This window comes from Oryzias melastigma, unplaced genomic scaffold (genome assembly GCF_002922805.2).
Source record: "Oryzias melastigma strain HK-1 unplaced genomic scaffold, ASM292280v2 sc00160, whole genome shotgun sequence".
Lineage (NCBI taxonomy): Eukaryota > Metazoa > Chordata > Actinopteri > Beloniformes > Adrianichthyidae > Oryzias > Oryzias melastigma.
The window spans coordinates 152,339-166,981 of record NW_023416878.1 but is presented as its reverse complement, the minus strand read 5'-3'; the positions used below and the strand labels follow the sequence as shown (position 1 = coordinate 166,981).

General features: G+C 41.9%; 1 protein-coding gene across 1 annotated transcript in view; it reads left to right on the top strand.

The window, feature by feature from the left end:
• Positions 1–3,357: 3,357 nt before the first annotated feature.
• asap2b (ArfGAP with SH3 domain, ankyrin repeat and PH domain 2b) overlaps positions 3,358–14,643 on the top strand; it is a gene marked incomplete in the record, with an annotated part of 115,929 nt that continues 104,643 nt past the window's right edge. Inside the window, 1 exon segment of the mRNA XM_024260961.2 lies at positions 3,358–3,676. Coding sequence (XP_024116729.1) covers positions 3,551–3,676 — 126 coding nt within the window.

The following is a 14,643-nucleotide window of genomic DNA, read 5'->3' as shown; positions in this document are numbered from 1 at the left end:
CGCCCCTCCCCTAAGCGGCTTCAGGCTTCCGGCCCGCCCTCCCCTTCAGCGGCTTCAGGCTTCCGGCGCGCCCTTCCCCTCAGCGGCTTCAGGCTTCCGACGCGCCCTCCCCCTCAGCGGCTTCAGGCCAGCAACATATAACATATAACCAGCAACTTTTTCATTCATTATTATTAAAAATGTGAGAAATCCAAATTAATAATATTATTAATAATAATAATAGACTAATAATTATAGATCATAATATAAAAAAGAAATTAAAAAAACATTTTTTTTTTCTTCATTTAGTCTAAAAACATCATTGTTATTGTCACTTAAACTAACCGACATTTTTGTTTGTTTATGAGGGAGAAAATAAAGGAACATTATTTTTATGGTTGAGAATCTTCGTTTCTGGAAACTTTTAAACTTTTGACCGTCCTCGACCGGAAGTAGTCAGACTGTGTGATCACATTCTAGCTTTACGGAAGTCATTCGGGGCCCAATTAAAAAAGGGTCCGGGTGGTTTGTCCGAACCTACCTGAACCCAAACCTTGACGCGGCACTGACGCGGGTCGGGTCCCCAAATCCTGCTGATCGTCCGGTTCCGGGATCGTTCCGTGCACTGGAAACGTTGATATTTCGCGATTTTGGAGTCCCTTTTGGGGAGAAGTCCTGCAAAATAGACTAACTACGAACTGTATGTCCAAAATAAATATATATCCTGATAGTAACGGGTGCATTTCTCGCTAGAAATATTGTCAAAATAAAGATTAGTCCACAAAATATTTTATTCTGAGGGATTTTCCACCGAAAAAAAGTGAATATCCCACCGTGCTTTTGCTAGCGACAGGCAGAAACTCAAAAGTCACGTGATCAGTCACGTGATCAGGAGCAGCCCCCGTAGAAATGAATGAGAAAACGAGACGTAGAAATTCCACAATTTCGACCCGTTTTTTGTGAAACTGCTACGTTTTTCCCAGTGGACAAACGTGGGTACTGAACATTTTTGTAGGAGACTGGGTTGCCCCGAGACAGAAACACTTGGCTGAGTCAGCCCCCACCATCCTTCATGGAGAGCTAGTAGAATTTGTCAGCGAGTACAAATACCTGGGAACCATCTTTGATGACCTGCTGAGGTTCTCCTCCAACACGGAAGCTATCTTAGCAGTAAACGCTTTCACAAATCAGAGACTATGTTTGACATAATCTTTATCATTCAAAGCATAATTTAATCCAGGTTTGAGCTGTCTAAGTCCTGTAGTTTTTGAACAGGGCCTGTTCTTATGTGGTCAGCAGTGGCGGTTTTAGGCACGGGCAATACGGGCATCTGCCCGGGGAGCCGATTCAAAGGGGGCGGCATCTCACCGCTGGGAGGAAAAAATAATCTGCGCAGCTATGATCGTCTACTACCTGTTATGTGTTGAACAGCCTGAAATCAGCGAATTAGCGCCCTCTGCTGGTGCAGGCGCCCCTGTCCGCTGAGCAGGAAACGGACAGGTGTTTAGAGAGAGGGAGGGGCGGAGGGGCAGTTCAGCTGCGGGTCTCTCCTAAACGAAGAGGACGGATGAGGAAGGAGGGCGGGGTCTACTTTGTAGAATGCTTTATTTTTAAGTCAGTCATAACATGACATTCTATAACCCATGTTTCAATATAGGCGGACCTTTAAATTAACAACCGCCAAACGTTGGTTAAACTTTATTTGGCGGTCAGAAAAGCTCTTTGACTTTGACAGGTGAGTCTCTGTTCTTCATCTCTGAGGCTCAAACACAACATGATGGAGTCTGCTTCTCCTCCACTGCTGGTCACCACAAACATCCATCCCAGAGTTGATTTAAAACATTTATTCCTGACTTTACTGCGCTGATTTAATGGATTTAATTGTCACATTCACCGCGGCACGAGGTGTGTTCAGGGGCTGCGTGGAATTTCCGCACGTATGCACTTGCATTAAGAACTCGCTATTGCTGCATTCAGGTGTGCTGGGAATTTCTAGTATTTGCTCACACTGACCTCAGCAACACAAACACACACTCATTCGGTGCTCCATTTAATTGTGACTCACAACAACACTGATCAGTATTACACACAATTATGCAAAAATGTTTCACATATTAAGCATGTTTTTATATGCATAACATTAAAAAAATCTTTAAAATAATTATATTACTGTTCTTAACTAATTTTAATCTTTACTCTTCTATGATTGAAAAAAACATTTGTGATTTGAACAAAGTCAATTCCTTAAAAAAATGTTAAAGACATTAAAAAATGACTAGAAATAAACCTTAGGGCTTTGATGAAAAGTTGATGCTTAAGGAGTGTGTTCATCTAAAGGTTCAGAGAAAAGTTCAAATTTAAGGGAATAACGGTTTTGATAAACATACAACTTCTTTATTAGACAAATGTTTGGCTTGTATAAATCTAATATGGCTGGTAGACTTTGGATGTCATAACTAAACATGTTTTTAACATTGGATTGAAGAGCAACATGACTGATTTTTCTTCTCTGGAGTACAGATTAATATGGTAATTTAAATGTTCAAATCGTGGATGTTTTTTTAACCATAATATTTTCTTATATAGTTTTATTTATAATGTATATTTGTATTATAGTACGTACTGATAACTGTTATTATGCTGCACAGCATTGTGTTAAATGTCTGTTGTATGTTGTTTTCAATTGTTATTTTAGGAAAACATGGCAACGGACAAACAAAATTCAGTTCAGGAGGGGGGCGGGGGCGGCTGGGGAGGGTCTCACCCGGGGAGTAATTCAGTGTAGAACCGCCACTGGTGGTCAGAGTATAAAAAATACGATAAAAATCATTATATTTCACATTTTCACAAATCAATAAAAGCTTTCACAAATCATAGACTATGTATTAGATAATTGCTATTATTCAAAGCATAATTTAATCCATGCTTGAGCTGTGTAGGTGCTGTACTTTTTGAACAGGACCTGTTTTTATATGGTCAGATTACAAAAAATGCGATAAAATCATCCAATTTTGTATTTTCACAAATCAGTAAAGCTTTCACAAATCAGAGAATATACTTTATTTATTATTTACTATCTAAAGCATAATTTAATCCTCGTTTGAACTGTCTAGGTGCAGCAGTTTTTGAACAGGACCTGTTCTTAGGTGATCAAGGGGAAAAAATGCGATAATAAACATCCTATTTCACATTTTCACAAATCAGTTAAAGCTTTCACAAATCAGAAACTGTGGTTGATGTAATCTTTACTATCTACAGCATAATTTAATCCTGGTTTGAACTGTCTAGATACAGTAGTTTTCGAACAGGACCTGTTTTTAGGTGGTCTGAGTTCGAAAAATACAGTGGAACGCTCTCGCGAAACTCAAGCTGTGAATCGGAAGCCAACTTCAGCGTCGTAGACCACGACGGAGGTTCCTCTTTCCCCGCCTCTACGTCTGCGCGTGCCCAGGTGAGGCTGCGGCAGGACGCACGAGTGTGACGCGCCTCACCTGAGCTCCAGGCTGCTTCCTGTCAGCTCCCCAGAGATCCCGCAACGCGCAGATTCTACTGGGTTCGGCTCAAGTTCGCGATGCCGGACCTGATCAGCGTCTCCGACTTTGTGACAGAGACCAATGAGGACTTCAAAGCTCCGACCACCTCCAGCTTCACCACCCGAATGCCGGAATGCAGGAGCACGGTGACTGCCCTGGAGGAGGTAATCACGACGTTTTTCCTCATCGGTTCCTCAGACGGGTTCGCAGATTAGTGCGGAACCGTGCACTGTGGTCAAGGGAGAATAATCATAAAAAGTTGGACGTTTGGATGGTGACTCTTGACTTTAGTTGAGCCGCTTTCCTGCTTACTTAATTACTGCTCTTTAATGATAGGTATTTATCGACATCGATCCACTTCCGGAGTTTGCTCAAGATATGAATATAGGCTCTTTCCCGGACCTTTTTAACCCTTCCACTCTCCTTGTCTTGTTTACATTAAAAGTGGGGTCATCTGGACCCCACAAGACAGTGCGCTGAACTTTTTTTATCATGGATTTTTGAGTTTCACTAATGTCCATGGCAGACATAAAATCCTGTCCACCTTTGTCCACATTTGTCATGAAAGGAATCACACAACAATATGTGGTTGGAGTCATCTGGACCCCAGAGAGAGTGGAAGGGTTTTAAGAAAGAGGAACGCGCTTGCGACAGACGCACTTCCTCATGCTGCAACTCGCTGTTCTGCAAACGTTTCTTCTGCTTTTGTAACTCAGACATGATGAAGTAGAATCTGAAGTACTCTGACAGAAGTTCGGTTCTGTATTTCTCTGGTTTTGTTTTTGCACTTTTCTCTGGAATAGTCGCCACTGGTGTGTTATAAGTGTTGACTTGGCCCAAAAAGTTCAGTTGTTGTGAGGGTAGGGTTGTAGGGTCCATATGGGTCCATTACGCTTTAACAAACCAACAACTCTGATAAAACATCTCGTTTTTCTCTAAGTCTGCAATCAATAAATCTTTCATGTTTGCCAGGGAACCTGAACTCACTGTCCTCCTGTCTTTTAAGACTCTGGATGTCCCGATCAAGTTTTTTTGGGCCCGATACGATTCAGAGTCAAATACTTTTGTAACACATTTAAAAAATGAACAAACTGAACAAACAGATTTGTGTTGTCCCTTATTTATATTTAATTAACCTTCTTTTATCATTAAAAACGTAAATGGAACACTTCTGTGAAGTAGTTTTAATAAACAAGTAAAAATAGAGCAAATATAAACTAGGAAAAAATGCTATTTTCTTGTTATGTAAATGATAATTAGTCATGTGAGAAAGTTTAGTGTTGTGGAGTAAATGGTGGACTTGGTGGACTGTAACGCCGGAGTCACACAGGACGCGAACGGCGTGCGCTTCCATTCGGCGCCCATGTTAACCTATGGCGTCGGTCACACCAAGCGCGGAGCGACGCACAGCGGCGCGGAGGGTCCGCGCGGTGCAGCGCAACGTTTCGGCGTCTGGCCTATTTCTTCCGCGCGACGCGAGCGCTCCGCGTCAATACTGGCAGGAAGTTGCGTCGAAATACATGAGAAAATCCGGTTTATTTTCAAAATAGAACCAATTTTTCACAATAAAACGCAGCGATTGACAAATGTTATCAAGTTTTTGTGTCTAAACAGACAGTAGAGATGAAAATATGCATACAATCAAAACACGCTCACCGCTCCGCGGCGCTATCGCGTCCTGTGTGACTCCGGCGTAAGACTGATTCGGGTTTTGGGTATAAAAGTAACAAGATGGTGTGCAGGTCAGAGCACAGGAAGGTAGGAAAAGATGAGGCTCCGCTTGGCAGGTATTACGAATTTATTCCAGTGCTGAATCTGTATTGCAAAGTCTCTAAATGACAAAGGATGTCTCTTACAATAACATAAAGGGCATAAAAAATACTTAATATAAATTAAATAAAGTATAAAAACAAACAAGGGAAAATGACTGTCATCATAAGCCTAGCGTCCTCATAACAAATGAAATAAATTATCTGCTTTAAACCCAACTTAAATATAATTTCTCAATAAAACAGAAAATTACTGCAGGGAAAGAGGAGAAATGCACGTAACTCCCACGGTGCATTATTAAGTGCCATAAAATCTAAAATCAGGTCATACAATTATTTCTTAAACTCAAAGGAACATTAAGGATTTATTTAGCAACATAGGCGCTGCTAACAAGCTACAAGACCTGCTAGAAAGTCAACATTGCTAGCTTGTGAAACACATTCTCTCAAACTTAAACAGGGAAGGAAAATAAAGGAAACAAAAACTTATGTTTGGTCAATTACTTAAATACTTGAAATACAGCAACTGGGGTGCACAGAAACTAAACTGGACAGGACTCTAACTGTTCTTTCTCTGCTGTCTCCGGCACGTGGTAAAACGAAACTCACAGGATGAACGCACACAAAACCACCAAAGAAGAAAACGCGATGTCGCATCCTGTGACATCATCACAATGGGCTGAGCCTTTGTAACATTTAGTGACTTTAGCTTTAATATCTCTAGAGCTATTGAACATTTTTAACCAAATTGAATTCCTGTACTCATTTAAAATTCTTAAAAATGAACAAGGACTTTGTTTTAGCATGAATTTGATAATGACTAGCTGATATCATTATTAGTTTTCATTCAAGTATATGAGATTCTTTTTTAATGTTATGTGTTGTGTGTGTTGTGTTGCGTATACCGAATCATGGAGCCACCCGCCTTCTTGCTGGTGAACCTCTTATTGAAAAGTTTGCCACGCACACAGACAGCAAGGGGAAACACGACATGCAGCAACACATGAAAACATCCGGTTCTGCTGATGCTGTTGTTATGGTAACCCTAACCTTCAAATGCACCACATCTCCTCCCTCCATACAATAAACGTTCCTTTTTGAAACCCAAGCTTTCAAACTATTGTAGATTTGGTCTCAAGACATTTAAATGTAATAAGTGTCACAGACAGGCAGACAGCTGGTTCCACGTGCAGCAGGTTTATTAACAGTTCACAGAGTAAGCAGGGTCAGACAGGCAGAGGTCATACACGGGCATGGGATCATCCGAGACGAGCGAGAAGAGGAGTCAGAGTCCAGGTGAAGGTCAGGGGCGGGCGGCAGGCAATCAGAGTAGCAGGGTCGGAGGCAGAAGGTCAGGTCCAGGAGTAAACGCTCAGAGATGCAGGCAGGGTGGCACAAACAAATCTTCGCAGAGAGTGAAGTGTGGAGCCAGACTATAAGCTAAGGAGGTGATGAGGTGATGGGGAACAGCTGAGCTGATGAGTCCAGGTGGTGGCAGGTGGTGAGCTCAGAACTCTGGTGAGCGCTCCCTCTGGTGACTGGAGACGGTAGTAGCAGGTTGCTCCATGACAATAAGAAACTACACGTTTTAACGTTTTGTTTGTCTTCAAAGTTTAAAGATGTTTTTTAATAAGTAAGCCTCAATGAGCAAATGTTTTGATGTTGCATGTATAAATATTGTGTGTAAAATACTTTATATGCTTATTGAATATATGATCTGAAGTGTTTCCAAAAAAATATTTTATCTTCTTGTTTTTTGCTGTTTTTTTTTTTTTTACTGATCTAAAACGGTGACATGATCTGAATGAGTGTTATGATCCGTTGCTCCCCTATTGCGGGGTACTTGGATTTGTTTGCTGGCTGTCTAGCAGCATGAAGTCACGTGCCGTGAGGACAGCACAGTAAAAAGACGGATTACACAGCGCTCAAGCAAGCAGACCAAAGTTCAGCAAACAGGAAGGAGCTATTGCAGAGAATCTGCTAATGAGCGACAAAATGAAGCTGCTGAAAAAGAGCAAATAAAAGTTTCAGACGAGCAACCACTGTCGCAGCAACCTTCACATTCATTCGATGCAAGGTCACGGTCATTGAGATTTACAAGGTCGTCTCATCAGTCTTCAGCTAGTTCCGCAGCCACCAGAGCTCATGCCAAAGCACAGGCAGCCCGAGCTCAGCTAGTTTACGCAGAGAAGAAGAACTGAATTGGATGCTAGCCTCCACGTTTTGCAGTGTCAAAAAGCAGTAGCTGCAGGCGAAGCTGAAGCATCAACTAATGAAGAAGCAGCAATCCAAAGCGGGGAGTTCAAGCAGGAGCACCATATTGAAGCTGACGTTCTTTGCCGATCCCAGCGTACAAGTGAATATGTTCAATAACTGCGGATTACTCTCCAGCAAAAGTTCTTCACACCACTTACCTGCAAAAAGAGAAGATAAAGACATCCAAGAGAATGAGAAAAAAATGCGTTGTCAATTTACAACCAAAGCAGAGCAGAACTCACCACAGTCGGACAAAAGAATGAAAGACAAAGCAGCAGGAAATACATTTTCAACCAACCCAAAGCTACAAAATACACCAAGACACACTTCGGAACACGCACATTTCTACACACCTGAACCCAGTGGAGCACAAGACTTTGCCAGGTACCTCATTCCTAAGGAGTTGGTGAGTACCGGACTTTTCCAATATGATGAAAAACCCGAAAATTACTGGGCGTGGAAAGCCTCATTTATTAGTGCAACTAGAGATTTAAATTTGACTGCTAGAGAAGAAATGAATTTGCTAGCTAAGGGTTGGGTCCCAAGTCATCAGAACAAGAGAAAAGACTGTGCTGTACACATTCTTGATCCTTCTGCTTCTGCATATGGCTGAGCAACGTCTTGAAGAATTCTACGGATCACCTGAGGTCATTGAAGATGCACTTTTTAAAAAAGTGGAAGAATTTTCCAGGTTGACTAACAAAGATGGTGTTAAACTCCAAGAACTCAGTGACATCCTATTAGAGCTGGAGTGTGCCAAACAAGATGGCTCGCTACCTGGACTGGCGTACTGGGACACAGCACGGAGAGTTAAGCAAATCATAGAAAAACTTCCACTTAACTTACAGGAAAATGGGCAACAGTAGGAATTCAGCATAAAGAAACATGGTGTCACCTTTCCATCTTTCTTTGTATTCATCCAGCATCAAGCGAAGATTAAAAATGGTCCAAGCTTTTCTTTTTCGGGTGCCAGCAGTCGCATTCCTCCTCGAGCTGAGAAGTTTGCATCATACCGCAAAACTACAGTGTCGGCCCACAAAATGGACATTGTTACAGGTTCACCTCAAACTGAGATGGATTACGTGAGAATGGAAGAACCGGATGGTCAGTAAAAGCCACACACTCAAAAATGTTAACTTTTCAGAGAAAACCCATTGGCAGAACATCAAGCTTATTTCAAAGAGCATCAAATATTCTACAAGTGTTGAAGGTCTGTTCAACACATCGCAAAGTTAAGTGTAGTGAGTGCAACAGCACAAGACAGATATCGGCTCTGCATCCAGGTCCTGCTCCCGTCCCAGCGACCACAACAACAGAAAACAACAGTGAAGAGCAAAACAAAGACTCTACCACAGTTGTGTCTAAGTGCACAGAAGTTTGTGGCCAAATGGACACACCACGATCCTGTTCTAATAAAAGTTTAGTAAAAGTTTATCCTGCTGGACAGAAAGAAAAGGCCATCAAGATGTATGCAGTGGTAGATGAACAGAGTAACAGGTCGCTGGCAAAAACAATTTTTCCGACCTGTTCCAAATAGAAATACAACCTACCTTGTACACCTTCAAGACTTGTGCTGGAAAGGTTCAAACTGCTGGAAGAAAAGCTACCAACTTCTTTATTGAGTCCATGGATGGAAAAACGAACATTTCGCTGCTATCTTTGATTGAGTACGATGCGGTACCGGATGATGGGACAGAAATTCCTTCTCCTAAAATAGCGCATCACCATCCTAATCTCTACTCAGTCACAGACAAAATCTTTCCTGTTGACCAAAATGCTCCAATCCTTTTGCTTCTTAGAAGAGATCCTCAGGCTACACAAGGTACGTGAGCAAATCCACGGACCAATGCTCCATATGCATAACGTCTGGATTTGGGCTGGGTTATTGTAGGAGAGGTGTGTTTAGGGAAAGACCACGTATCAAATATCAGTGTGTACAAGACTCACGCCATGGATAATGGGCGAGGAACCTACTTTGAACCATGTCCAAATGTTATTCACGTAAAGGAAAATTATGGAGTTGTAGCTCAACAGCACCTTACACCAGCAACAGGTGGTGTGGTCATGTCAGAAGTAGACCACAATCTAGACAAGCTTGGCCACTTCGTGTTCAGTAGATCAAAGAACGATGAGGAAATAGACAACCGAGCGTTCCTCAAAATTATGGACAGTAACCTTAGAAAAAAACACAACAGCTGGGTAGTGCCTCTACCCTTTTGTTCTTTAAGAAGAAAGCTTCCATCAAACAGAGATCCAGCTCTAAAACGCCTCTGGTCATTGAAAAGGACTCTAGAAAAGAAACCAGACGTGAAAAAGCATTACACGGAGTTCATGCAGAAAATGGTAAATAGGTGAGCCTGCTCCGCCTCTGCCAGGAGAAAAAGAATGCTGGTATTTACCAACCTTTGGTGTATACCACCCACAGAAACCAGACCAAATACGGGTTGTATTTGACTCTAGTGCTGAGTGTGGCAGTACATCCCTTAACCAAGTGCTCCGTAGTGGACCGGACATAAACAACTCCCTGATAGGTGTCCTCCTTTGAGTCCGTAAAGAACGCATAGCTCTGACAGCAGATGTGCAGCAGATGTTTTATTTCTTCGTCGTAAGTGAGGAACACAGGGACTTTCTTCTCTACCTTTGGTTTCAAGACAATGACATTACCAAGAAAATCAAAGAGTTCAGAATAAAGGTTCATGTTTTTGGCAAATAGCCCTGCAGTGGCTACTTACTGTATGAGGCGAGCGGCTCAAGAAGGGGAGCGAGAACATGATGCAGAGGCAAGACATTCTGTTAAACGACAGTTTTACGTTGATGATGGGCACATATCAGTAGCCACACCAGAAGAAGCTATTGACCTTCTCGTCAGAACTAAGAACATGTTAGCAGAATCCAACCTGCATTTGCATAAAGTGGCATCAAACAGCATTGAGGTCATGGAAACGTTAAAATTGAAGACCATGTGAAAGATCTCAAGGATTTAGACCTTGGGGTGGATCTCCTCCTCATTCAGAGAAGCCCAGGGTTGTGTTGGGACCACTGTTCTCTCTAAGCTGCGCACGTGCGCAATTGCGCACTGCTCCCACGCCACAGCTTACTCCCCAATGAATGTTTTTTTTTTATGCCTTTTTACACTTGACTACCTCCTCAATACAAGTTTTTTTTTTCTTTTTTATGTTCGGACATTTATAATAAGACTGGTGTTACACATATTTACAAGTGACCAGCACACAGAGTGTGATGGAAATTCATGTTTTGTCCTCATGTAATACGTGCAGCCAGGATTCCGTTGCTGCATTACCGGCACGCATTTTAAGTTTGTGCAAGGCTGGATTTTTTTTTTGTTGGCCGCATGTATTTAAAATTAAACTTTTAAGTTAAAGTCCCATTAACTGTCACACTCTGAAATGTGTGAAATGTGTTCTCCACATTTGACCATCCCCTGGTGGAGCCGTGAGCTGCAGAGACAGCAGCACTCAGGAAACATTTGCTTGTTTAACCATAACCATAACTGTAATCCTAACCAACCCTTTACTCTGGGTAAGTGTGACTAAGAAAAAAGTCTAGCAGTGGCTGCAGATTTTTTTGAAAATTACGTGTGAATAGACACTTTCGTATTGGAAATGGGATGGAATTATAATTATTAAATGTATAGTATATAAATATATATATTTTTTCTTTTTCTTTTTTTTCTTTTAATGTGTTTTAAGTTGTTGAAGCTGAATTCGCAGAAATGACAAGTTTGGAAAGCAAAGTGAAGTAAAATGTTTTTTTATGAATTGGTAAAATCTTTGCGTGTTATTAATATGATTATACTTAGTAAATTTAATTAAAATGCTTTATCTTTATTCTATATTTTTGTCGACTAAATAACTTCCGTAATTTAGTCGACTAAATATCTACTGTAATTTAGTCGACTAATTATCTACTGTAATTAAGTTGACTAAAATTTGACTAAAATTAATAGAATCAACATGACTAAATTGCGACTAAAACTAAACTCTATTTTAGTCAAAAGACTATGACTAAAACTAAATTAAAATCCTCTGTCAAAATTAACACTGCTGCACACAACATAAAATTTATTCTAAACTTTAAATAAAATTATCATATAAGACATGCATTCTGTGTCACTTTAAATGTAATTCCGAGATTGACAGACAGTTGAAATATAGACGAAGGAGCGCTCAGTGAGTTTCTGTGTTTGCTCAGACGCACATAAAATTAAAGGGAACATTGGTTGGGACCTACAAACCGATAGTTTTACCTACCTTGTTTCTGAAGAAATGAAACCTTTCACAAGAAGAGGAGTGCTATCGACAGTCAACAGCTTATATGACCTTTTGGACTGATCAGAGACCAGCTGGATATAGAGGTTGACTGCATCCGACTTTTCACTGACAGTAGGATTGTGTTAGGATATATACACAATACCTCAAGAAGATTCTACATGTATGTGGCAAACCATGTCACTAGGATCAGAATATCCACAAAGCCAGTCACTACACTTCTGACTGCAACATCAAAATCACAGCTGGGATCTAAACGCTTTGAAAAGTTCTCTAACTGGACAACACTTTGTTGAGCCATTGCCAGACTCGTATATTTCACATCATCCTTCAAGAAAACCTCCATGGGTTGCACAGAAAGAAAAGCTTGCACTGGAATGCTAAGTGTCGAAGAACTGGAAAAAGCAGAAGTCGTCATTATTCAAGCTGTTCAACATGAAACGTTCCAAGACTCGTTCAGAAACCTTAAAGGGAGTCGAACTACCAACTCTGACAGCCTTTTGAAGCTTATCTTCTACGTTTATCTTCTGCTGATCTGAAAGAAAAAGAGAAACACCCTATGATCATTCCAGCTTCCCATCATATTGCTACACTGCTTCTAAGACACTCTCATGAGCAAGTAGCTCATGAAGGAAGACATATATCACAGAAGGAAGCATCCGATGTGGTGGGTACTGGATCATAGGTGGGAAGCGTCTTTTTTCTTCAGTCATTCACAGATGTGTCACCTGCCGTAAGCTACGGTGGAAAAAGGAAACTCAGAAAATGGCTGACCTACCTGCAGAAAGAGTAACACCTGTCCTCCTTTCACGACAGTTAGTTTAGATGTTTTTGGGCCATGGTCAGTTGTCACACGTCACATGCGAGGCGGCAGTGCTCAAAGTAAACGGTGGACACTGCTTTTCACATGCATGTCGACCAGGGCTGTACATATTGAACTGATTGAAACCATGTCAACTGACAGTTTTATCAATGCTCTGAGAAAGTTTTTTTGCCATCCGGGGTCCCGCAAAACTTTTGTGTTCGGACAGAGGGACAAGTTTTATTGAAGCATGCAAAGGAAAGGCTGTGTTTGGACGTTTAACCCACCGCATGCATCCCACAAGGGAGGATCCTGGGAACGCCTAATTGGGGTGGCCAGAGGCATCCTGGATGCAATGTTAATGAAGATAGACTCAACTCTTCTGACGCATGAGGTTTTAAGTACTTTCATGGCCGAAGTGATGGCAATCATGATCTCTAGGCCCCGCAACCGATCCGGACTGTCCTGAGATACTCACCCCAGCTGTTTTGCTGACGCAGAAGATGAGCACAGTGTCTGCGCCATCTGGAAAATTCTCATCAGGTCAGCGGTTTGTAAAACAGTGGAAGCATGTTCAACACCTTGCTGACACCTTTTGGAAAAGGTGGAGGAGAGTCTATGTGTCAACGTTGCAGATGTTAGACTCAGGATAAACCAAATGTCAAAGAAGGAAACATGGTTCTGGTGATATCCAGACCAACAGGAATGAGTGGCCGTTGGGAGTGATCGTGAAAGCCTTTCACAACAAGGATGGTAGAGTAAGACGCACTGCAAAAGAAGGGACTTCAAAGACCTACCTTAGACCAGTTTCGGACATTGCTGAACTTATTTCATGTGACTGAAAAAAAAGTTATGTACATCTGTATTATTAGTTGTGATATAATAGTTTTCTATCAAGCAGGGAGTGTAATGTTTTTAGTTAAGTCATAAAAGTAGCATTTGTTTTGAGTTAAAGGCCTCGTGCAGTGGCAATTTTTTTTTTTTTAATTTAGAAAGTCAATGGAACTTGGAAAACGAATCTGATAAAAATATTCACTTAAAATGATCCAGCGCGATTTTATTGATCATTTTATGGTCGTGCACAGCTTTAAATTTGGGCGAGAGGTGGTGATGGGCGGGGGCTGAGCGTGACGTCACTTTGGGGATCCCAGAGTGTAAACAACAATGGCGGACGGTTTGAGAAGCGACGTAGACCACGATTTAGCGGATATTTCTTTGGATGAAGGTGATGAGCCTTCATCAAACACGGGATTTTTAACGACACAGGGTTCGGAGGGTGTACAGCCCTACCAGTTTGAACCGCAGGTTTCCTCATCTGAGGATACAGGGGCTTCGGATGACGATGGTGAAAGCTCATACTAGGGCCGGATCTAGGCATGGGCACGGTGGGGCAATGCCCCCCCAAATTTCAGGACTGCCCCCCCAAACGTGACGCCATGCAAACAAGAAAAACAGAGCGCTCTCTGGTCTCTGGCTCCCATTCAAAGTAGCTGCTAGTGCTGATTGGTAAATCCAAGAGAGGGCGTGGCCTCTCGCTTCTCTCGGGTCCTCCTCTCTCACTCTGTCGCTCACGCGGCACGCGCACACACCGGCAGAGACGTGCGGCAGCGGAGCTGGGCAGAACTGTTTAGAAGTTTTTATTTGCTGTTTGTCGCTGAAATGACTCAATTACCCCAAATTTTAACTCTTTCTTGTCCTCATCTGTTGCTCTCTTTGTTTTAATGTGGAGGAAAAAGCGAGAAACGGGTTGACAAAGCGCAGGTTTCTGGTTGTTAAAGCTAGCGCTGTTTGTAGCAGCTAAGCTAACAGTACCGGAGCATTAGCTGTTTGAGATGACTCGACTGTGACGCCTCGGTGAGAGCAGGCGGCTCTTGGGGGTAAAGGCCCCTGAGATGAAGGCGGACAGTGGGAAGTTGGGGTTGTCTTGATATTCCATTGAATTTTAATTTGCCTCTGCTCCTTAGTATAAACTTTAATATTATGTTGTTTATAATATATTTTTTTAAACATTTGTC